Source organism: Barbus barbus, assembly GCF_936440315.1.
Source record: "Barbus barbus genome assembly, chromosome: 20".
NCBI lineage: Eukaryota > Metazoa > Chordata > Actinopteri > Cypriniformes > Cyprinidae > Barbus > Barbus barbus.
In genome coordinates, this window is record NC_136748.1 from 25,718,663 (window position 1) to 25,745,457 (window position 26,795).

At 38.2% G+C, this 26,795-nt stretch overlaps 1 protein-coding gene across 2 annotated transcripts in view; it reads left to right on the plus strand.

The window, feature by feature from the left end:
* Window positions 1-279: 279 nt before the first annotated feature.
* LOC306886232 (synaptosomal-associated protein 25-B) overlaps window positions 280-26,795 on the plus strand; it is a 42,882-nt gene continuing 16,366 nt past the window's right edge. The window contains exons 1-2 of one of the 2 annotated variants that reach the window (XM_079443179.1): window positions 280-434; window positions 22,370-22,502. In XM_079443179.1, the coding sequence (XP_079299305.1) occupies window positions 22,431-22,502 (72 nt within the window). In that variant the 5' untranslated portion in view covers window positions 280-434; window positions 22,370-22,430. The remainder of the gene's footprint in view (window positions 435-22,369; window positions 22,503-26,795) is intronic. The other variant, XM_079443180.1, reaches the window with a different exon arrangement.

A 26,795-nucleotide genomic window follows, 5' to 3' on the forward strand; every position in this document is an offset into this window, starting at 1 on the left:
CACTGCTCTGGGGCCACAGTCTATTAGGTGATTCCCAAGGTCATTTCCCAGCATTTTAAAGGAGAACTGCTTAATTTCACAATCACAATAAATCAGATGGAGCCAAACAACCCACTATATATACATTCCAATATAACATAAAGCAGGGATCAATGAGCGCTAAATCTCTGGCAGCCTCGCCCTAGTGCTGAGGGTCATTATGACGTTAGAACGGATGAGGGCGGGGACATTCACACTCACACAGGGGCTGTATCGGCACGCCCTGTTGAGGGTCATTATGACGTCAGAAGGGCACGCCATCTTTGATGAGGGATGAGGGGTTTTTCACTCACTCACTCACTCCAGAGCTGTGTGCACGCGCATTAGGTGACCCAAATCAGTGCTGAAGGAGGCAAGGCGAAGTAACATCCCCAACGTGGTTCATCGAGTGCGAGGTAGGTGTTTTGATTTTTTCGCACAGCTTTTTGCATGAGCTGTAGGCGCTCAACTCCCACAGGTTCACTTCGTTAATTGTTTTATAGTGTAATTTGCGTTTTTATGTTTGATGAAGTTCCGGAGAGATATTAATTGAGCTATTGAAAGCGTCGGGTAGTGCTCATGCCTGTTGTGTTTCAGCACCGTGGACAGCGCTCATTAAGAGACGCGTCCGCCAAAACATTAAAAATACACCAAAACTACTTATTTTAGCATTGAATTAACGATTTGGTGGAAGTCAAGCGTCAATGGTATAAACAATCCGTTTTCTTTTGAAAAAAAATCATAGATGTGTCCTAGTTTTTGAGCAGATTGAAATAATGAGAGTGTCCAGTTTTTTTTGTTTTGTTTTTTTAGACTTGCAAGACGTTCATTATGTTTCAATGTTTACTCAAACAACAAGTGAGGTTAAGGGGGAAAAATACTTTTCCATATAATGGTTGAGTGCACCTTAAAATGTAAGTGATTGTCATGGAGAATCCATGCTATAGGAAACAATCTCTTAAATAGTTAACTGCAAGTTTAGTTAATATATTCTAAAAGAAAAAACATGCATTTTATTCTATATTTATGGAGAAAAATGTAAAGATGTTCAGTATGCATTTGTTAAATATAAATATAAAATGCATGCATAAATGCAATTATATATAACAAAGCAAAATACCTTTAAGGTAAAATAGTTTTTTTTTTTTTTTTTTTTTTTTATAAGAAAAATGTGAAACCTTTTTTAATCTGTGGAAAAAGTGGTGTTCCCAAAATTCCCTGTGTGAGGAATCACATTTGATTAATTTTATGTAAAATTTTTATTTTATCCTATTTGTGTATCAGATATGTGCAGTCGGTTGTTCTGTGTTGAATTTAGTATATTTCATTGATATTTATTGCATTGTTTATTTTGTGATTTTAATGAAGGCGTTTATTGTTGTGCTTTGTCTTCATGTTATCATTGACCACAGTTGATAAAGAGACCAATTTTCATTAACTTGTTCCATTTTAATGGTTCCTGTGAGCTCCTATAAGTGGTCATTAAATGATTTAATGAACAAAAATGCCATATCGTAATGCCAGAAATACTGTCACAGTAATTTTGCAACAAAACTCTGGCAACCATAGCTGTCCTTTTTTTTTTTTATCTATATAGCCCTATCCTCCATGGTGTTATGTTAACTTGCTCTTATGTTAATGTAATACTATAAGACATTGGTGGAATGTAAGATGAGCTTTTTGATAGATGATAAATGTGACTGAAGTCACATTGAAGGGCAGCTGGACCCTGACCCTGACGCTGCCAAAAGTTTGTCACACCTCTCCATGTGCAGTGAGCCAACAGACATCGATGGTCAAGGAGAGCCTTGGGATTTGTAATGTTGGCATTGCTCTTCTGTTTTGGGGAGAGTGGCCAGTACAGATTGCATAACTGTTTATCTAGACCAGGGTGTGTTTTCTCCGCCATCAGGTCTGTTTACAGCTTTATATCTTCCAACGGGGTGTTGGCACTGAACTGTTCCCTCGGAGAGGCTAGTGACATTGAACAGAAAGACGCTTTGTTCAGGGTTCATGTGTGGATGCTGGAGGAAATGTGTTGTATTGTTGCTTTATTTTTAGATTAGTGTCTAAAATTTTTAGATTTTTAGATTACTGGATTAGTATGATCCAGTTTTAGAAAATAATCGAGGTGCTTGAAGCAGGTGGAAATTAGTATTTTGGGCACACCCTCTACCTGTATGCACTTTGTTTCAAAGGGACAGCACAGTGTGAAGTCTAGCGCTGCTTTTCCTAACACACAGTGTTTAAAAATGAATCAAAACATTACATTTGTGTTAAAAAAGGATTTGGAGCATTATTTACAGACCTTAAAGGCAATATTAACTAAGCTGTAAAATGACTTTTTTCGAAGTTGTAAATAAAATAAGGATTATTGGAGTATGTTTTATAAGAAAAATACAATTTAAATTTCTTTACTTTTGTAATTGTGAAATTTTCTAGCATTTTCTGAGTGAAAATTGTTTCTACTCCAAATTTATCCATATGGAAATGTAATATATGACATATATTGCCATATATCAAGATAATATTGTCATATATGCTACCTATAAGGAAATATATAATTTTTACATACATACATTCTACATAAAAGTTCATAACATACAATTGTGGTCAGAATTATTGGCACCCTTGGTAAATATGATCAAAGAAGGCTGTGAAAATGAATCTGCATTGTTAATCCTTTTGATCTTTTATTTTAAAAATTCATAAAAAATCTAACCTTTCATTGGATAATACGAATTTAAAATGGGAGGAAATATCATTATGAAATAAATGTTTTTCTCTTAATAAACATTGGCCACAATTAATGGCACCCTTTTATTCAGTACTTTTTGAAACCTCCATTTGCCAGTTTAACAGCTCTGAGTTTTCTCCTATAATGCCTGATGAGGTTAGAGAACGCCTGACAAGAGATCAGAGACCATTCCTTCATCCAGAATCTCTCCAGATCCTTCAGATTCACAGCTCCATGACGGTGCTTCTTCTCTTCAGTTCACCTCACTCATTTTCTACAGGGTTCAGGTCAGAGGACTGGAATGGCCAGCAGAAGCTTGGTTTTGAGCTCAGTGACCCATTTTTGTATTGTAGGTTTGTGTTTGGATTATTGTCCAGTTGGAAGATCCAAACATGGCCCATTATAAGATTTCTAACAGAGTCAGTCACTTGTTGATTTTTTTAATCTGTTGGTATTTGATAGAATCCATGATGCCATGTTTCTAAACAAGATGTCCAGGACCTCCAGCAGAAATATAGGCCCACAACATAAAAAATACAGCAGTATATTTCATTGTACACATGGGGTACTTTTTATCCCTGTGTTTGCCAAACCCATCTTGAGTGTTTGCTGCTAAAAAGCTCATTTTTAGTTTCATCTGACCATAGAAGCCAGTCCCATTTGAAGTTCCAGTCGTGTCTGATAACTGAATATGCTGGAGATTGTTTTTGGATGAGCTAGGAGAATCTTTCTTGAAACCCTCCCAAACAACATGTGGTGATGTAGGTGCTGTTTGAGGCTGTTTACATTTTCTTTTAAGGTTTTCTGACCCCGAAACTCAACCTTTCTCTACGTTTCTCCAGCTGTGGTCCTTGAAGAGTCTTTAGCCACTCAAATTCTCCTCCTCACCGTGCATTAGGACGATATAGACACATGTCCTCTTCCAGGCAGTTTCGTAACATTTTCTGTTGATTGGAAATTCTTAATTATTGCCCTGATGGTGGAAATGGGGATTTTCACTGCTCTAGCTCTTTTCCTAAAGCCACTTCACTAATTTGTGAAGCTCAATTATCTTTTGCTGCACATCAGAAATATATTATTTGGTTTTCTCATTGTGATGAATGATTTAGGGAATTTGGACATTGTTTTCCCTCCTATTTATATTTCTGTGAAACAGGAAGCCATGGCTGGATAATTTCATGTTCATAATCACCCCTGGAGTGCTCAAAATTGTAAATATGAATGGGAATATACTTCAGAGATATTTTACTCATAGGAATTTCTAGGGGTACCAATAATTGTGTCCAACGTGTATTTGAGAAAAACATTTATTTCATAATGATATTTCCCCCATTTTCAGTTGTTTTAGTTCAACGAAAGGTTAGATTTTTGTGATTAAAAAAAAAAAAAAGATCAAAAGGATTAATAATGCAGGTTTATTTTCAGAGCCTTCTTTGATCATATTTACCAAGGGTGCCAATTCTGACCACGACTGTATGTAAAATTCCCATTGTAAAACTTGTATATGCTCTAAAAAAAATAGTATATAATTTTTTATGAAAAATTGCAAGTAAATTTCACATTTAAATTGAGTTAAACGTGACATTTTTAAGTAGAAAAGTACAAAAATAACTTAAATTTAAATGCAAAAATGTAAATTTTCTTGTAAAACTTAATCCAATATTTTTTGTTTTATTTACAAACTATATATATATAAAACACCAAAATTATTGGTTTATGTTTTGTATTCTTGCTCTTTTTAAATACATGAGCATCTTTTATATTTACTTATATAATATCAAGGGTTTAAGATATGCATGTACATGTATTGTATTAAATGTATTACACATTCATAAACATACATATTTTTATGAGCTAGATATATATGTTAATATATGAAATTGTTCCAATAGTCTTCATATATGTTATTACTGCATACGACAACATATATTATGTATGGAAATGTAATATATGCACATATATTATATTTATTTATGGGACTATATTGTTTGCCTGATGTTTCTAGGCAATTTCCATATAAACATTTTTTATGTTGTGTGATTCAGCACTGATTTTACATGTACAGAAACATCACATCAGTCAGATTATGATATAACATGCTCCTTAGGCTGCATATGACTTTATTGGCTGCGTGGACGCGCCGTATGTCTAACAGTTGAATGTGAATTGTCTGTTTGCTGTAATGTTCTCTTCTCTCGATGACTAATGCCGTCCATGCTGTGCATACGGGCTGTGCAGATGACAGGCTCATGTTCTGCTCTAGGCGTGCAATGCTAACATGTTCGGGCTCCTCTGTAGGGTCAGAGAGAAAGTTAGCAACCCACAGAAATGACTATGGCTGGTGGCTTTAATGGATGGCTTCGTACAAGCTACCTCCGCTCCATCAGATTAGTACACTGAGCTTTATCCCTTCCTGAATGGGACACTCACTTTGGTTTTAAAGCTGTAATCCCCTCTGGTAAAGATGATTGCTTTAAACCTTTCGAATGCTGCTGCACTATACAGCCAACGCTCTGACACAAATATGACAATTATATAATCGTGTTTTCAAAGTTTTCAAATAATCATTCCAAACTTGATATGTTTTTACGGTGGCGGTATCCAGCAGGTTTTGTGGCATCCTTAGGGTTGTGTCTCTTGTCTATGTGCAATCTGTGGCATTTACCCAGAATAGCAACATTTTCTAAGGGCAGACTTTCATCTCTTTTTCCTCTTTTCAAAAAAGTACATGTGGTCTTTGATAACACAGCATATTTCACAGCTTGTTCTTCGTAACCGTATCATGTCTGCTGTGCCTTTTCTGCTCTTCACGGGGCAAAACATGGGTTACATCCTTGAAAAGTATGCACGGTTTGCTTTTATGAATGCTTTTGCTGCTGCTTCTTGTCATGTTGTGTTGTCATTGCATGCTGGCTTACAGTTGAGAAGAATCTTAGAAGGTTCACTCTTAAAAATAAAGATTCTTCATTGGCATCGATGGTTCATGAAGAACATCCATGGAACCTTTAAATTGCATGAAAGGTTCTTTATAGGGGCAAAAGTTTCTTTAGACTATTAAACTGTAAGAAAAAGTGGTTCTTTTAAGAACTGTTCACTGAAAAGTTCTTTGAGGAACCAAAAATGGTTCTTCTATGGCACTGCTGTCAAAACAACTTTTTTAGGAACCTTCATTTTTAAGATTGTAGTACATTTTGACCAAGGACTAATTTTCTCAGTTTTTTATGGTTTGAATGTCAATCACAACCCTTTTTATTTCAGCAAACTGATGTATTTCTAAATGAAATATGGCTTCTCATTTCTATGAGAAGAAACGTGCATCCTTTGAGAATTGTTTGGCTTATGAAAAATATACCATTTGGAGACAAGCAGTCAGAGGTGAGGGGTATCATGATAGCAGACGAAAATAAATATAGTTGCAGAGGTTGAACAGGATATTACTTTCTGATTAAAGATTACAAACACAAGCAATTTTTCATTTTATATAATGTGCACTGATGCATTGTGCACAATAAGACCAGGAATGTGCATTAAGTAAATATCTTCTTTTTTTTATGTGGTCCATTTTCAGAGACTGTGATGCATTTACACAGTTATTAACATCATAAATAGTGATATTTTTAGTATTTAAATATTTTAAATTAAATGTAAATAGGTTGAACTTAAATTTAGAGAACTTAATAAAAACACATATATCATTCACGGCTAAGGCAGTGATGGCAAATTTCATATCTTTCTCTCTTCTGACCAATGTAATCCACCATCATGGGTTTTTTTTTCTTCTCTTTTTTGCTGTTGGGACAAATGGGAATACATAAAAATTACATATATTGTACAGTAGTGTCTTTTCACCACTAAATTTGTTTACCCAACTATGAGGACTTCTGAGAACGACCGAAATGTGAAAAGTGTCCATTACATGCATTCATTCATTCATACATTCATAAAGGATACATTTTAATAGTGATCTGTTGTTTATAATGCCATATAGCCTATGGCCCATGCAAGGCTTCCTATACAGTGTTTTTTGGCCTAGTTTTTGCTGCTGTACTTTTTGCTTCATATTTTATTTACCCTTTCTTCAGCTTTAAGATGCCTGCCATGGATTTTTCCATGGTCTGACAGACTCTTACAGTTTTTGCATGTGTATTGCTGTAGAGCTTTAAATACGGAGCTCCAGTCATACTCTGGATATCGTTAAGTATGTAAAGAGTTATGATGCAAATGCCTCTAAATACAGTCTGAAATTTTCATCTAAATGAGCATTTTTATTAGCTCCTATATTTATGTTCAGTTAGTTCACTTTAATTGTATAGAAAAGGACCTATACTTTGCCATTAGAGTAAAATTACTGAACCTAAACATAGCAGCCTGATAAAAATGCTGATTTTAGATGAAAATTTCAGATGGCACTTAGAGGCTTTTGCATCTGAACTCTTCATGTGTTGTTGTTCCTCCTAAAGACTTAAAAGGTGAGATGTTCATACTGTATATATCTTAGAGGAAATGTGATGCATTGAGATACAGATCCCTTGTTGCATTTTGAGTTTTATTCATGAATTCCATGCAGAAAACCTGAAGAAAATGAATTGTTCTCCTCTCCTCTGGCACACTGAATGTGTTCCCTTCTTTTAGTAAAGCTATTTGATGCACAGTCAAAAAAAAAAAAAAAAAAAAAAAAAACTAATGAATAATAAAAAACAAGAATTACAGAACACAAATAACTCTACCTGTGTCAGAGATGAATTCCACCTTTCTACCTCATCTTTTCTTCCCGTCCCCATTCTTGCTTTTGGCAAGGAGAGAGAAAATAAACTCATAGCACAAATATGGCCTTGGGTTAAACTCTCCATTTTCCCACTGATTTAGGACCAATTCCCCTCCCACGGATTCTGTCTGCAAACATAACGAGAAAAATGCAAAACTGATGTCAGATTTTGTTTACAGACACAATATCTCCAAAGCAACACATAGGAACATGCTGGTTTGGAGCTCTCTGATGAAGAAAGCTTCTCAGCAGAGGGCCGGCTGCTGCTCGAGGGACTCTCCTTGATCCCGGGATCAGGGTTTTAATGGAGATAAGCCTGTGGTGTGTTGGAGGCGTATCCCGGGGGTTTAAGGGTCATATGTGACCAGATGGTCCCTTGTGAACTGTGTAATATGAAGGAATCATGGGATAGCATTGGAGGGTGGGACCTTTGGAAGCAAAGGGTCAGGTTAAATATGTTTAGACAAGGACATTTTGGTCACGGAAATCAACACACGGCTTTTGAGTTACATTCAATCTGCTTTATTTGATGTTTGTTTTGTATAACATGTTATATAATTGAATTAAATGATCAATGGCCATAAAACAATACACCATAAAGGACTTGTGTGTTATTTTTAGTATTGTTTATATTCTATACATAACTATATGTATATTTATATACTACTACTATATAAAGTAGGCCTATTTATTAATATTTTGAATTAACTTTTATTTTTTTATATTTTCAGTTTTAGTAATTTTGTAATGTGCCTTTTATTATTTTTATTATATATATATATATATATATATATATATATATATATAGGCTATATATATATGTATATATGCGTGTGTGTGTGTGTGTGTGTGTGTGTGTGTGTGTGTGTGCTTTATTTTAATTAGCAAAAATAATTATTATTGTGTTTTGTTGTAACTACACTATCTTCCGGTTATGGCACTTCAAAAGTAGCTGTGTTACCAGATTATGTTTTTTTGCAAATAACATATACATTGTAAATAGTTTGTTAGAGATGAGATGAGATGTTTTTCCAGTGCTGATTTTCTTGAAGGCTTTTAAAAGCGTGAAATGAGCTTATATTTTTCCCTGTCTTCTGCCTTTGATGTCACAGCTCATGATAGTGACTAGTGAAGGGTTTGAGATGAATGGACTAACAGAGAGATCTCTCCAGGTATTATCAATGTCCTTGGTTCAAACAAACTAATAAAAGGAGAAAAACAAGCCTCTCAACAATCTCCTTCATTATAGTTACCTCATCATCTTTAAAAAGTAAAGACATAAGACATACGAAACGAGATGAAAACTTAAATTGTCTAATGATAAGCTATTTTTTGCCTTTACAACAGGTAAAGGGTGTTTTTAGGCTTTTATTTAAAAAAAAGCAGACGCAGCAATGTGTATTATTAATTTTAAAAAATTTACATAAACATTATATTCACAGTATGGTTTACATTTTGAAATATTTCAGCTTGCATTAAAGGAATATTGATTTTTATTTATTTTATTTTTTAAATAAATCTTGGCCACTCTTTTCAATATAATGAAAGTGAATAAAGAATACTGTCAAACTCCAAAAAAGCATTTAAAGCCATATGATCGCTTTTGTTTGGGAAACAGACTCAAAATTAAGCCATTATTATGAAAATTCAAGTTTATTCAAGCTTGAAAGCTCCAGCTGCCATTCATTTTAATTGCATGAAAATATTTTTTTTTTCCCACGGAAGAAAAAAGTCATATTACAATAGCTTTGAATTAACAAACTTAGACTTTAGATTCAAAACTATCAATTTTATGATAAATAGTTAGATGTAAATACCACACAACACAAATATTACACAACAGAATCTGGTCCTATTTATTCCTAGTGCATTGTGGGTTTTATAAGATCCAGTCAAGTCTATGTTCAGCCTAGTGTCTCTACACAATAACAGTGTTGCATTAATAATCTTGACCTCATAGTTCTCGGTGAATAATATATGTCTGCACTATGAAGTCAGAGACAGATGTGCCAGTGTGCAGCACTGACATTTCCACTGTCCTTGACATAGAAACAGCTGCATCTGAAACCCACAATGCACTTCTGAAGGTTTCTCCATCTTATAGTACATGCTCAAAGATTTTAAATTCTCTTGAATTGAATTAAAGAAATTGGAGACCATTGTGATGTTAATGATGGAAATAATGGAAAATATAATAATATTCAAGCTTTATTTTTGTCTCAGATCTGTTTTAGAAGAGCATGGGAAGTATCATATGAGAAGTATTGGAATACTGGCTTCAATGCATTTTTACTGAAACAAAGACGAGCAGCTATACGTGGCATCCTCTCCATCACAGGGCTGAGATCATGATCGTGTGTCCTACTTTCAGAGTCGATTACGCCTCTCAAGTGCAACGCCAAGCATGATTAATGTGCTTCAGTGTGTTTTCCAAATGGGTGTATTATATCAGCCTTAACAGAAATTGTGTTGACATTATGAAATTAACACTGCCAATTAACATACCTCCTCTGGAGTTACAGGATTCAATTCTCCAGACATTTTCGTAATTTTATAGATGTGTAAGTTTGGGGATCGGTTGTAGCTGGCCTGTACGTTCGACCTTGTCGTGTGGCGGGAGCGTCAAAACATCGGTCTGAGAAATGCAACCTGTCGTTTTCGTGACAGTTACATTCAAATATTTAATCACAGGCCGCTGACTCATGCTAACTACCCCACTTTCTCGGTTTTTTATCACACCTTGGAGAACTGTTGTCTTCTGGAAGGTGTCGGAACGGCTGGTTAGGTTTGATGAGCTGTGCTTTTGTAATGAGCAGGATTTAATAGTTGATTATTAGAGTTGAAATGGCTCTCAGGGGGGTTACATGGAGTTGAGTTTCTCTTCTTCTGACCATCTTACATGCAGTTTATTTTTAAAGGGATCGTTCACCCAACAAATGAAAATTCTGGCATCATTTACTCACCCTCATGTCATTCCAAATCAATATGACTTTCTTTTTAAAGGGGTCGTCGGATGCAAAATTCACTTTACAAGTTGTTTGAACAAAAATGCGTGTTGGAAGTGTGTACACATCCATCCTATAATGATAAAAATCCACCCAGTGTTTTTTTTTTTAAATCCCCTTTCTCAAATCAGGCTGTTCTGAGATTCCTGTCAGAATGACGTAGTTCTGTACAGACCGCTCCCACGATAGTTGATTGACAAGGCCGTCTTACCTTAGACCCGCCCTGAGTGAGCTGATAGCTGTCTGCCATTGTGTCGACTCCTGTGCAGGGGAAGGATGTAATAACGAGTATAGCAGTCGTCAGTTACTCCCGACATCTGAGCCTCTGAAGACCAGAAGATTAAAGTTACTTTCGCTTTGAAGTGAAGTGGATTTTGATGTGAGAGGACAACAGCAGATGGACTTTGTCACTGGAGGAAGAGTTGTTCCTTGTTATGGATTATGGACTAGTATTTTGGCCAGAAGCAATGGTTTAAAGTTAAAATAATTTAATGAGGAATTTGTTTCTTACAAACGTACAGCTTTTCACTTCATAATACATTAATTGATGGACTGGAGTGGTGTGGATTATTGTGATGTTTTATCAGCTGTTTAGACTCTCATTCTGGCGGCACCCATTCACTGCAGAGGATCAATTGGTGGGCAAGTGAAATGCTAAATTTCTCCAAATCTGTTCTGATGAAGAAACAAACTCACCTACATCTTGAATAATCTCGAGTGAGTAAATCTTAAACAGATTTTCATTTGGGGGGAACTTTTCCTTTAATATAGGTGGATAAAATCCATGATCTCTTTATTCGATGTGGAACAAGATGGATAGGACGGAGGGAAATCTGCTTTCTGTGATTGTATGGTTCTTCAGGTTGCTTGGTAACTTGCAAATTACCCAGCACTTGTCTGTGCTGTTTGGATGTCCCACCATTTTCTCTTTCTCTCTCTATTTCTGTCCTTTACTGTGCCTTATTGTTATCTGAGTTGGCTTGTAAACATCTAGATAGTGATATGTCATGTTTGAAACCAAGTTTGTTTTTCCTTTGTTTTCTCTCGTTCTCTCCCTCTTTTCCGGTTGTCATGGTTGTCAAGTTTTAAACTGTATGGGATTTGCTGTCTAATGGCTGTCTAGGGAACATGAGATCAGGTAATGGTAGAGAAGTGGAAAGACCTTTGCTTTTACTGATATACAAGGAAGTATCAGCTTCAGGATGGAGGTCACAGTTGGAATATCCAGTGACACGGTTTTGTGCGGAATGAGATCTGATTATGCTGCATATTAAGGGAATATTTGGTGTGGCATGAGACTAAATCATGCATAAAGGCACTTCTGCAAGAGTAAACATCACATATGACTATAATTAGACTCGTGCCTGTGCCAGATAACACTGTGCTGGAAGTGTTTTCCGGGGAGTAAAATCTTTAAAAGTTTCCCCACGGGGTCACAGCCAGTTCCCATCATGCCAAGCAGGATAATCCCAAATGTTTTTACAGAGCATTTATTCACTAACTGCAATATTACAGAAGAGATTTATGTATAAATACACTAAATTATGTATTATACACTATCAAATACACATTCATGCTGCCTCGTTCTGAGATTTTTATGATTCTAAAATATCTATTTAATATGTGCGTGTGTGTATATATATATCTGCGTCTGTGTTGTTTTAGTAAAGTTATTAGAAGGTTTTAATAATATTTAGAGTTATAGAGTTATTATAGACACACACACACAAAAATGTTACACTGCTGCTTAACAAATAAATAAGCAGAAATATAATATTGAAATTTATTATAGTTTTTGTATTTGTATTTATATTTATTATTGTAGTAATGCTTTCAATTGTTTTTTTTTATATTTCCAGTTTTCATTTGAAATTTTTTAAATTTTATTATTAGTTTTTTTTTTTTTTGCAATATATTGATATAATTAAATGTATCATTTTTATTCATTTTAAGTTCGGTTTTAGTTAATTTTGTACATTGAGGAACATTTTCATTTCTGTTTATTGTTTTGTTAAGATTAATTGTTAATGAATAATGGTCAGAATAAAAAAAGTTAAAAATAAAATAATAATGAACACAGCTAAATGAATCTGATAAATTGACAGATAAATGTATGAGAGATTTGTTTCAATGAATCTCATAATTAGTTGTAAATGAATTCAACAGAGGAGGCGGGACAACACAGTAAGATTGGTGTAAAGAGAGCCAGTGGGCCATAAATCCTCTTTGAGTAGTGGATTTAATCTGTAGCCCCGTGTCTCCCGGCATGGCCGACGTGACGCAGTCTGACGGGTTTAATACACATCAGGCAGCAGGTCTCTGAAGGGGGCGGCAGTTCGATCTCCTTTGGAGGTTGGAGGATACACTGATATGTTGAGTGACGGCTCTGTTTATCTCACTGACCTCTATCCAAAACCTCCTTTTCTTTTTATGGACTCTGTTTTGATATAAAAGACACTCATTCATTGCTCTCTTCATGAGATGTAGAGGAGGACATGGTAACATCTGGCCGTAGATGACTGGGGGTCACATTCATCTTCTTCCTCACATTGTGTTGAATGCTCAATGAACTATTCGTGCTTCATCAGGCAGACTTTTTATTCTATGTTTCATCATTGCCAGCTATTCTTAACTGTGCAGGGTGACACATCCTGCCGAGCAATGTGCTTTTGGGATTTGTACTTGAATGTGTTATAAAGAAGTACTTTTCTTTTCTTTGTAAGCGCTTACCTGATATTGCTAGCGACATGAAGATTTGCTTAAAATGTGCTCTTTGGAGGTTAATCTGTCATTAGACTTTAAATTATCTTTTGGGGGTATAACTGTATTGGTCAAATTGATCAATTTGCGATGAATTATCTGGATTATGAATTAATTTAGATGAATTATCTGGCACATCATGTAATTAATTTGATTATTTTAATTGCTTAAAGGGATAGTTCACCCAAAAATAAAAATTCTGTCAGTAATGAATCACCCTCATGTCATTCCAAACCCGTAAGACCTTCTTTCATCTTCGGAACACAAATTAAGATATTTTTGATGAATTACGAGAGCTTTCTGATCCTCCATAGACAGCAAGGGAACTATCCCTATTATATTCATTTGCAGTAACAGTAATATTTTCCTATAAAAATATTTTTAAAATAATAGTGATTTCGACTGTATGTCATTCAACATACGCTGTTGCTTTTTTAGTGTGATTTATTTAGTTTTTAATTGTATAATTGCATACATATCTCAAAGGCAGACTCAGCTGGATGCTGTTTATCACATATTGTAAATGTTCTGTGAAAATGTCAGATCACTCTGAGCACTCTGTTAATTATTCTGCTTATTTTATATTCACAATAGCAGCTGAGTCATTAATGGGGTTTTGGTCTGTCGTTAACATTAAGCATCACATTGCGAGGGTCGTTTTTGCATCAGCTAGTTCTTATCAAAGGTGTCTAGGTGGAAAATCTGCTAAAACGTTGAACTGGAGGTTGTTTGATGCAGAAATGAAATTATGTGTCCTTTTCAGTCCAGATGGATTTGATTATGGGCATCAAAATATTTCAGAACCAAGCCTTTTGAACCATGTTTTTGTTCGGTGCTAGTTCAGGTCTTTATTTATAATAATCAAGATCCATTACCATCACATTGAATACAGAGATGGCAAATATTGTTTAGAGACAACAGCACAAATGTAATAACCATATTCAGAGAAGGTTTGTATATGTATGGATGTATAGTTTTTGTCAGTTGTGCTACATTATGGCATGTTTTCACTCATGAATATAAAAAGGCAATTTCTCCCAAATTAATAATCACTAGAAGACACATAATATATAATACAGCCATGTTCCTGTTTTCTATATGGCCTGTTCCTCAATGTCAAGGTTGCGGTATATATCAACCTTGTACTTGCCCTTTACGTCAGAGGTGGTGTCAGGGAACTGTCGTGTGTGTGTCATGTGTTCCTGCCCCTTGTGTCCTTATTTGGTTTGTTTCCTGTCCTGGTTAAGCGTAATCATTAGTTAATTCTTGTCTAGCCGTGTTCGTCTCGTTATCTATGATTTACCTGTGTATATTAGTCCTGTCTGTTCAGTTAAACTTCGTCTGGTCTACTCGTTACTCCCCGGTGTTCCTGTCTGTGTTTTGGTCCTGCCTTGTCTTGCCCTGCCTTGATGTTCTTCAGTAAAGTATGTTATTTGAGTTTGTATCCTCGTCTGCGTGTTCCTGGTTCCTCCCTCGTGTGTGCACCGTGACAGAAGACCAGACCTAAACAGTAAGCGGCGCCCCTTCACCTCGTTTTGTTTTCCGTTTTTTGAAAAGTTTTTTGTTTGTTCCGGTTCTGTTTGTCCCTCGTGGTATGGAAGTCGCCACTCGTCCTTCTGCCCTAGCCCGCGTCAAGTCGGCGTGGGAGTTCGGCAGGATTACCGCGAGTGCCGCGAGTCCACTGGCCGCGAGCCCTCCAGTCTGACGATCGCGGGAGATATCCGCCGCTGCCCGCGGCTATCCCAACCTCGCCGCTCACACCGAGCCCGCCGTTCGCGGGAGTTCACGCCGCCGTCCGCGGCACACCGAGCCCGCCGTTCGCGGGAGTTCACGCCGCCGTCCGCGGCACACCGAGCCCGCCGTTCGCGGGAGTTCACGCCGCCGTCCGCGGCACACCGAGCCCGCCGTTCGCGGGAGTTCACGCCGCCGTCCGCGGCACACCGAGCCCGCCGTTCGCGGGAGTTCACGCCGCCGTCCGCGGCACACCGAGCCCGCCGTTCGCGGGAGTTCACGCCGCCACCTGCGGTTCACCCAAGTCCGCCGTCCGTGGGGAAAGCCAACCCACCGTCGGCGGCTTCACCGAGCCCGCCGTTCGCGGGAGTTCACGCCGCCGTCCGCGGCACACCGAGCCCGCCGTTCGCGGGAGTTCACGCCGCCGTCCGCGGCACACCGAGCCCGCCGTTCGCGGGAGTTCACGCCGCCACCTGCGGTTCACCCAAGTCCGCCGTCCGTGGGGAAAGCCAACCCGCCGTCGGCGGCTCCCCCTGTTCACGCCGCCGTCCGCGGCTCCCCTATGCACGCCGCCGGTCCGCCTCTGACTCAATGCCCGCCGGTCCGCCGCTGACTCAAGCCCACCGGATTGCCGCTGACTCAAGCCCACCGGATTGCCGCTGACTCAAGCCTGCCGGTCGCCGATACCCTCTCCGTGGATCAAGTCCACATGTCACGGCCAGGAGAGCCGTGTTTGTGTTCGTTGTGCCCACAGGAACATTTTAAACTTACCTTGTCGTGTCATGTCTTGTCCATGGAGACTCGTCTGGGGCAGGCGGCTCCTTGAGTTGTGGCCATGGAGGCCAGTCGCAGCCGCTTGCCCCCCCTGTCGCAGAAGTGGAGGAGGTCGCTGAGGGACCCTGTGAGGGCCCCTGACTCCTCGTCATGCCCAGAGGAAGCCTCAGCTTCCTAGCTAGCCCAGGAGGGCTTCTGGTTCCTGTGGGATGTCTTGTCGTGTTTGTCGGACCCTGGAGGGTTTCATGTCGTGTCTTGTACTGTTTTGTTTGTCTAGCCCCGGAGGGCTCCTGATACCCCCTGGATTCCCCATGGAAATTTTGGGGGGGGGTAGTAGAGCTCTGGGTGGAGTGGGTGGGCCGAAGAAGGATGCCATGGCCACAGTTACCACCTGCCATGGCCTCCTGAGCTCCCTGCTCCGCCATGGGTCCTGTCTGTCTGTTCCGCTCTGGAGGTCCCCGTCCTGTGGTCCGTGTCTGTCCTGAGAGGCCTCCAGAGCGCCCACCCCCCCCTCCCTGATGGAACTGTTAAGGCTCGGGACGAGCCTTTCGGGAGGGGGGAGTTATGTCAGGGAACTGTCGTGTGTGTGTCATGTGTTCCTGCCCCTTGTGTCCTTATTTGGTTTGTTTCCTGTCCTGGTTAAGCGTAATCATTAGTTAATTCTTGTCTAGCCGTGTTCGTCTCGTTATCTATGATTTACCTGTGTATATTAGTCCTGTCTGTTCAGTTAAACTTCGTCTGGTCTACTCGTTACTCCCCGGTGTTCCTGTCTGTGTTTTGGTCCTGCCTTGTCTTGCCCTGCCTTGATGTTCTTCAGTAAAGTATGTTATTTGAGTTTGTATCCTCGTCTGCGTGTTCCTGGTTCCTCCCTCGTGTGTGCACCGTGACAGGTGGTTTGTACAACACAACACTTGCCAAAGGGCTAAACGAAATGCTAAAGAGAAAAATGCAATGCACAGGCCCTTGTATTGGTGTGTTTATTGAAATCTCATTCTTATAGGCTGAATAATTATCCCTCATTAAATGCAAAGTGTGTAAGAGGAAAGTATCTCTGTGATTGAATTTTATAACTGCTAGAAAATGTTTTGTAGTTGAGAATTTTGTAAATAAATTGCTAAATCTTATTCAGATAAACAAACAAAAAATACTTGCCATTTCTTTGCAATTTCTGAGTATTACAGCAAAAAAAAATTCAGTGCACTGCAGTAGAAGGGATTTTTCGAGGTTGTAAATAAAAGTTTTATTGAAAGTAATAATATAAATTATTGGAGCACATTTTGCAAGAAAACATTTCAGTTTTTGTACTTCAAAATCTCACTTGTAATATATGTTACTTGCTGTTTGTTTGGATTATTTGTGAAATTTACTAGCAATAACATTTCTGAGTCAAAACACTTTTCAGTGCAGTTTAAGTTTGTGAACACAAAAAAATAAAAATTACAGTAAGCCAAACCGTAAAGCTCTCGCTGCTGGTAAGGTCATAGGTTTGATACCCAGGTAAACCAAAAACATTGTAATTTGTTCCTTGAATGCTTGAATGCAATGTAAGTGGCTTTGGATTAAAGCATCTGCCAAATAACTGTGAAGAGTTTGTGATGCCGCCTGCCAAAATTGGCCCTGATACATCAGTCCAGGCCATTTTCATGACAGGAAAGGGAAAGTACGCCCACAGCTGGCATGTTTGGCTGGCAATGTAGTTCTTCTCTCGGGGTGTGGATTAACTCTGGCTTGGTGGATAAGCCACGTCCTTGAGGAACAATGATTTACAAGATGGCCTGTGTATCCATGGCACTGTAGAGACAAGGCTGGAAGAAAACGCTTGCCAATGAGAAAGCCATTGCTCTTGTTCCTTATCTGACACATCATCCATTATTAATGGAATACTGAATTAGGTTGGCTCAGGAGAGATAGTAATGGAGTGAGAGATGGAGAGAAAGCATGTCGATGAGACTGACGTCGTATACAGAGTAACTGGATCTCTAATTTCTTGTTTATCACCTGGAGAAGATGCAGTTTCCATTGTATTGTCTGAGATAAATCATACCAGTGTCCTGCTTAAAGACCATGCAAGCTCACTTCTGTTGGATGTTGGTTTAAGGATTAATATTTTAGGTTGCCATGTGCTCATATTTGCATTTTTAAGATGGTTTCCTTTCTTGTTTTTTTGCATAACTGTGATTATGTTGTGTATTTAAATGAATTATGTCTTTTTTGATCCTTGTGAAGATTTCAAGCACAATATAAATCTAGATCAAATAAATAAAATATTAACAGTATTTATATTTTTATATTACTATATATATATATATATATATTATTATTTATTTATTTCTTTTAAGATGTAATTTATTCCTGTTATGGCAAAGCTGAATTTACAGTTGTGTTGCTCAGTATTTTTTGTGGAAACCTTCTTTTTTCTATTCTTTGATTAATAAAAAGTTAAAAAGACCATTTATTTGGAATAAATTATTTGTGGCATTGTAAATGTCTTTACAGTTTTGATCAGTTTAATGCATGCTTGTTGAATGAAAGCATTAATTGTATTCAAAAAGAAAGACAATTCCTACTGACTCCAAACTTCTGAATTGCAATGCATTAAAAAACATTTGTAAAGTGATAAATGCAATGATAAATGTTTCTAATAAAGCATTTCTGTGCTACATCGTTGCCACATGGACTCAGCATGTTGCAGGTTTAATTCAGAAAGTGACGTCAAATTCTGGGAAATAAAATGGTTGTTGCATTTTTAATCCAGTTTTGTATAAAAATATCTTAGCTCTTCTCAGTACAGCCATAATTCTGAGAGCACAATACGTCAAGAAGGAGATGTAGTTTGTGATCCAGGTATTCTGTACATTTCTTTTTTTTTGCATATTATGCAAAGTACACTAAAGAGTAAGTAGCATGAACAGCCCGTTTCATTGACGTGCTTGGACAAGGTCATTTGTGACCTTCAAATTTAATTGTTACTATTAGTAAATGTCAAGTTCAACAAGAGTGCTTTAAATAACCAGCAAGTACTGTTGTTCTCTCCAGGGTGCAGCAAGAGATGGACAGCAACCCTTCAGATACAGGTCACAGATTTATATAAAACGTCACTGGTTCATTAAAACTGAGCGGAGGTGTTCGAACAGCGCACACTGTGATGCCACACTCTCTATTTTGTGTTAGATGGTGATGGATCCACAAGCAACGTGCTCAAAATTATTTTCCGCTGGCGTTCGCTGCACTCACAAAAGAACAAAATAAAAGCGTAATTCATTTTTCATGCACTGCACTCCATGCTGTGTTTTATGGACATGAAACATTAAATATCTGGCGAATCATGAAGCAAATATAGTTCTGAACTCACTGCTTGTATCCGACAGTAGATTTCAGCTACATTGACATCAGTCTGCAAAGCACATCATGGGATTGACCTCAGTGTCTTCACACCACATTATAAAATCGCAATGACAAACTTTGCTGTAGGCTTCTGGGATGCTTTTGCATTTAGATTCATTTCTGTAGCATCGTTTTCACATACTACATGTCATGATTATGTGACCTGTCACTTTATCTTTATGTACTTTTGTAAGCTTTGAGTTATTAAGATTTTCTTAGAAATGTTCTTCTTTCCCCTTAAGATATGTGGCTCTTTCTTAAAATAATTAGCACTCGAGGAGGCTTGACAATTTCTTTTGAGGCATTGCATTTCTAGTGTGATAGTGAAAGTGTGAGACATGGCAGTTTGAGGTTTCCTCACAAATTATTCTTTAATAACAGCTTCTATAGAAAGAACTGGAATAAAAAAGAGAGCTACAAAGGATGACGCAGGGAGTGGGAATCTTAATACCATATGTGTTCCATATAGGCTGACCTATTTCCACTGTAATAGATTTGTCTCTTTTCTTGCCATGCAACATATATGCAAATTTGAACATGCTTTTGAGTTCACCCGGATCAGATTAATATCAATCAGGGTGGCTATTAAATGTTCATAACCAATCATTGTTAGAGATTTCAGTATCGCATTAGTGTGCCGTCAAATACGGCGCTACGGTTAAGGAAACAGGTAAAGAGAAACTTTAAATGTAACCATATGTCGATGAAACGCAGTTGTATAAATGAAATAAATATAAATTTGCCACAATGATGGATGAGGTTAAACTACTGTGCACATGTGAGTATATGTTAGATAATGGGGGCTCTCCATTTATGTATAAATATTAATACATAGTAGTTATGTATATGACGCTGTGAAATGTGTTCTGTCAGCAAATGTTGTGTCGGTGATTAGAGAGATTCTAACGCTTTATTCATTATTAAGACTATACTAATATATCATGGAGATATGTAGCCTATATGGGAGAATAATTATCAGTACATTTATGAACAAAACCTGCTCCAATCGTTTTAGGCTCGATTAATATTAATGCAATGTGTTAGCCTTTCCGAAATTACCTCACGGTTTGCCTTTATTTATCTGTTTGTTTGTTTATTTTTTATGTCTTAATGCTAACAATCATAATAGTGAAAATTTACAGTATGTCCTGGTCACTATAAGCCATTTTTAGAATCCATCCATCAATCCCAAATCAGATTTGCAGTCCATTCAAAAGATTATAGAATCAAACAGCACTGCATTTTAGATACATAATAGGGCTGTTGATAGTTCATTTAATTAGTAAAACAAAAGAGAGACATTAGAACACAATTATAAAAGCATGAAGTCACAAGAGTCATGCCACAGATCAGCAGGCTTTCGGCTTGATGCTCTGTATAAATGTGCTTCTTTAGTTAATCTAATAGTCTTATAATAGTTAATTACTCATGTTTTCTCTGGACCTCTCACCACTGGAGCGCAGTGAGAGATAGAACAGCCAGGGAGAGGATGGAGTATCAGAGGTCTGCTGCCTTTTCCAGTTGGCGTAAGATGAAATGGCTAATGACAGGGAGCACGGGCAGCAGTTCCAGCAGATTTCTGGCAATATCTTTACATGAATTGATGCCAACTTACACTTGATTAAAGTAACATTGCATGGACTGGTGGTCATGTATTCCTCGCACCATCCAACCAGGAAAAAAAGTGTCGACTCTTGTTGTCTCTAGCTCAACTGGCACAATGCGAGCAATGCAAAGGTCATGGCTTTGGTTCGCAGATAACAGATAAAACGACTTGTTTGAAAGCATTATAAGTGGTTTTGGACAGAAATGTTAAATGCATAAAAGAAATGAAATCTATTGTCTGTTTAAAGACATTGTGTAGTGCTAAAGTGGTAAATCTTGACAAAATCTCTGATTGGTCCCTATGTTGATCAACAGTAGGCAGATTACGCGTTTTCCATGCCAGGAGATGAGGAATACAAGGGAAACATGCCAGTGCCTGGATGCCAAGATGATGCTGCAGCCAACATGACACACTTGTGTCCAATGCTTTTCTACATTTAAACTAGATTATAAAAGCATCTTTATATGTTTGTACTTGAGTTTCAGTGAAAAGAATTAATGATCTCAAGGTACATGAGACACACTGGCATTTATGAAAGCATCCAAGACCCTTGGTACAGATGGATGTGACATATATATAGTATAATTTCAGTGAACACTCTAGAAAATGACCCTGTGGTCAGTGTAGATAGAGCATTTGTCTTTGAAGTCAACATTAAAAGGAGCTTGTGACCCATTTTACGTATGTGATTAGATGTATTTTTAGAAGATATGTAGGATGGTACTTTACTTTATCCATTATACATTGCTTTTAGAAAATAAGCAAGGTCAGTTTTGTTGACTTTAAAGGAATAATTTACCCAAAAATTAAAATTTGCTTACAATGTAGCATTACATCATTGTTCACCGATGGGTCCTCTGCAGTGAATGGGTGCCGTCAAAATGTGAGTCCAAACAGTTAAAAACATCACGATAATTCACAAGCACTCCACATGACTCCAGTCCATCAATTAACATTTAACAACTGCTTTTCACTCCACAAGATGTTAATTTATGGACTGGAGTTGTGTGGATTACCTGTGGATTATTGTGATGTTTTTATCAGCTGTTTGAACTCTCATTCCGACGGCACCCATTCACTGCAGAGGATCCATTGGTGAGCAAGTGAAGTAATGCTAAATTTCTCCAAATCTTTTCTCATGAATAAACAAACTCATCTACATCGTGGATGGCCTAAGAGTAAATTTTCAGCAATTCCTTTACATATTATTTTTAGCAGAAGCAATGAATGCATAATGTAATTCTCAGTACTCATCTTCTATGTCTATCGTTTTTCCCTTTCTATTTTGTGAGCTTTGAGTAACCTGAGTCCTTGAATTGATGAGTCCGTTTCTGAGAATGAGTCTAGATATATCGACTGCCATGCAATGCTTGCTCGATTATTGTCTTCAAATGGAAATAGAATGAAATGTAGAGATGTACATGCAATGCACGGCACTGTGTGAGTCACTTATAAATTCCGTTTGTTCATTCAACAACATATTATTGAACTTTTTTGTGCATTGCTGTACCAGATCTGTCTGGGATACTTGCTTTGGTGTGTCTTCTTTGGCATAGCCTAAAACAAAGCATTTTTCATCTCTTTTCCAGCCTTCAAGTGTAAGAGCTACACTTCCCATTTAGAGGCGAGCACCTCATCCCTCCAACAGCCATGGCAGACGAGTCCGACATGCGCAATGAGCTGACGGACATGCAGGCCAGAGCTGATCAGCTGGCCGATGAGGTAAGTACACCTTCAACATGCATGGGAGATTCACGTCTAAAAATAAACCCTAAACACGACAGCATCTGTTTATAAATAGACCCGTCCCAGCGTGAAGGAGAATGAACACACCATGACTTCCAGAATGTGCAGTAGAAGACAGTACCACTCTAAAGAGCATCTCTGAATTAATAAATACGTTTTGTGCAAAATGAAGTGGCTCTATATTAAGACTTCTCATCTATTTGTCATGGAGCAGTGGAGGCTGCTTGGTTACCACCAGGCAGAAGCAGTGGTGATCAGTGAGAGGTTCTCCACTTATTTCAGACAGAAACAGCCCCCCTCACAGCACCTGCCCAGTGGGTGTTCTTCACTGGCTTTGATAGACCTCTAATCACACAGGTCTCCTGCTGAACAATCAGAACTTTCACACACAACTGCATGTGGGAGGGGTAACACAGGTGATTGACCGTATCATCAGAACGCTTGTGCATTATTAACATGGCCACTGCACATATGTCCTTGAATGTTTTACTTAATTATATACTGACAAAAAAGAGATTAAAAATTAAAAATTCTGTTATCATTTAATCAACCTCATGTCGTTCTAAGCAAGTGTGTAACAAAAGAAGAGATTTTCAAGAATGTTATCCATGCAGTTTAAATCAGTGAAGCCCAAAACAACATTAAAACCCAGTTTCATTGTATCAAATTTAGTTTTTCTCACAGAAGAAAGTCATGTGGGCTTGGAACAAACTTGAGGGTGATTAAATTCGTTTTTGGGTGTACTATCCCTTTAAGAAAAATACATGATCATTTTTATTTTGATCAATCCTTAAATAATAACATTTTTGTTTTTAGCACTGCTTATAGGTGAATTGTGCAATTAATGTGCAACTAGTGGCACTAAATGGAGAAAAACAAAAACTAAAACAGTTGTTTCCAGACAGGTGTGCAAAACACTGTCATCCACAATACCCCTGCATTAATTCATTAACTACAACAAAAATGATTACAAATTAATTTAATAAATTAATGATAAATGTAAAATTTGTGAAAATTTGAAATTTTGGCTTTGCAACTAACCGAAAAAAAAAGTTGAAGTTGAAGTAAAAATAAAGCAAAAAAAGTAGTAAAGGCACAATTAGTAAAACTTCAACTAAAAATAAAAATGAAAACTGAAAATATATAAAAATAAAAGCTTATGTAAAATATGAATAAATACAATAATAGTATATAAACTATGCAAAAATACACTGTGCACTATGGAAGCCTGTTTCCGCCACTGAATTAAAAAAAATTGTAATTGCCACTTTTTATCTCACAATTCTGACTTTTTCTCTCGAAATTTTTATTTTACATCTTGCAATTCTAACGTTTTTCTCAGAATTGTGAGATACGAACTTGCAATTCTGATTTTTTTTTTCTCAGAATTGCCTGATACAAACTCACAATTCTGATATAAACTCGCAATTGTGAGAAATGAAGTCAGAATTGCAAGATATAAACTGGCAATTCTGGGGGGTTTTTTCTCAAAATTACTTGATAAACTCGCAATTGCGAGTTATAAAGTCAGAATTGTGAGATATAAACTCGCAGTTCTCACAACAATCTTTCTTTGTCTTATTTTTAAAACAATCTTTTATGTGAGGATCCTGTTTGTGGACTTCAGCTCCGCTTTTAACACCATCATCACGGAAACCCTTCAGAATAAACTAACCCAGCTCTCCGTCCCCACCTCCGTCTGCCAGTGGATTAACAGCTTCCTGACAGACAGACAGCAGCTAGTAAAGCTTCGTAAATTCACATCCGGCACTCGTACCATCAGCACTGGAGCTCCTCAGGGCTGCGTACTCTTCCCACTGCTCTTCTCCCTGTACACCAACGACTGCACATCTAAAGTCCCCTCTGTCAAGCTCCTGAAGTTTGCAGACGACACCACACTGATTGGCCTCATCCAGGACGGTGACGAGTCTGCTTACAGACAGGAGGTAAAGGAGCTGGCTGTCTGGTGCATTCTTAACAACCTGCAGCTTAACACGCTCAAAACTGTGGAGATGATCATGGACTTCAGGAGAAACCCCCCTGCTCTCCCCCACTCACCATCATGAACAGCACTGTGACTGCAGTGGAGTCATTCAGATTCCTGAGCACCACCATCTCTCAGGACCTGAAGTGGGATATTCACATTGACTCTATTGTCAAAAAGGTCCAGCAGAGGTTGTACTTCCTTCACCAGCTGAGGAAGTTCAACCTGCCACAGGAGCTGCTGAAACAGTTCTACTCTGCCATCATTGAATCCATCCTCTGCACTTCAATAACTGTCTGGTTCAGCTCAGCTACCAAATCTGACCTCAGAAGACTACAAAGGGTAGTCCGGACTGCTGAGCGAATCATTGGTACAACCCTTCCCACTTTCCAAGATCTGTACTTATCCAGAGTGAGCAAAAGGGCTGGTAAAATCACTCTGGACCCCTCACATCCAGCACACTCCCTCTTTGAACTGATACCGTCTGGTCGACGCTACAGAGCTCTGAGCACCAGAACGACCAGACACAGGAACAGTTTCTTCCCTCAGGCAATCCATCTCATGAACACTCAACAATAAATGTGAAACACACAACTATAATACACTATCCATTCACCACACTCACTTATTTTATTTTTATTTTCTAATTTGCACATACTTGACCTGTACATACATAGTTGTCTATATTATATATTGTGTTTTTGCTGCTTCGTACATTGCCTATTTGGATATTTGTATATTATTCTTTTATTACCTGTGTCCTGTCCTGTTGCTGTCTCTCTGTTGCACTGTGGAGCTTCTGTCACAACAACAAATTCCTTGTATGTGTAAACATACTTGACCAATAAAACTCATTCTGATTCTGATTCTGATTCTGATTCTGATTTTATTTTTTTTCTCAGAGCTGGACTTTATATCTCACAATTCTGAGAAAAAAATCAGAATAGCGAGATAAAAAGAACTATACCTTTTTTTTATTATTGAATGACGGAAACTGGCTTTCATAGTCTATAGAATGTTCTGTATTGAAAAAATAGTTGCATGTCATTTGTTATATAGCGAGATGCAACAACTGATATATTTGAAGTTACAGTACATAAATGTGAAAATTGACTAAAACTGGAGCACTTACAGTATATGCAAACAATACAGGTCCTTCTCAAAAAATTAGCATATTGTGATAAAGTTCATTATTTTCTGTAATGTACTGATAAACATTAGACTTTCATATATTTTAGATTCATTACAACACAACTGAAGTAGTTCAAGCCTTTTATTGTTTTAATATTGATGATTTTGGCATACAGCTCATGAAAACCCAAAATTCCTATCTCAAAAAATTAGCATATCATGAAAAGGTTCTCTAAACGAGCTATTAACCTAATCATCTGAATCAACTCATTAACTCTAAACACCTGCAAAAGATTCCTGAGACTTTTAAAATCTCCCAGCCTGGTTCATTACTCAAAACCGCAATCATGGGTAAGACTGCCAACCTGACTGCTGTCCAGAAGGCCATCATTGACACCCTCAAGCAAGAGGGTAAGACACAGAAAGAAATTTCTGAACGAATAGGTTGTTCCCAGAGTGCTGTATCAAGGCACCTCAGTGGGAAGTCTGTGGGAAGGAAAAAGTGTGGCAGAAAACGCAGCACAACGAGAAGAGGTGACCGGACCCTGAGGAAGATTGTGGAGAAGGACCGATTCCAGACCTTGGGGGACCTGCGGAAGCAGTGGACTGAGTCTGGAGTAGAAACATCCAGAGCCACCGTGTACAGGCGTGTGCAGGAAATGGGCTACAGGTGCCGCATTCCCCAGGTCAAGCCACTTTTGAACCAGAAACAGCGGCAGAAGCGCCTGACCTGGGCTACAGAGAAGCAGCACTGGACTGTTGCTCAGTGGTCCAAAGTACTTTTTTCGGATGAAAGCAAATTTTGCATGTCATTCGGAAATCAAGGTGCCAGAGTCTGGAGGAAGACTGGGGAGAGGGAAATGCCAATATGCCTGAAGTCCAGTGTCAAGTACCCACAGTCAGTGATGCTGGTGTTGGTCCACTGTGTTTTATCAAGGGCAGGGTCAATGCAGCTAGCTATCAGGAGATTTTGGAGCACTTCATGCTTCCATCTGCTGAAAAGCTTTATGGAGATGAAGATTTCATTTTTCAGCACGACCTGGCACCTGCTCACAGTGCCAAAACCACTGGTAAATGGTTTACTGACCATGGTATTACTGTGCTCAATTGGCCTGCCAACTCTCCTGACCTGAACCCCATAGAGAATCTGTGGG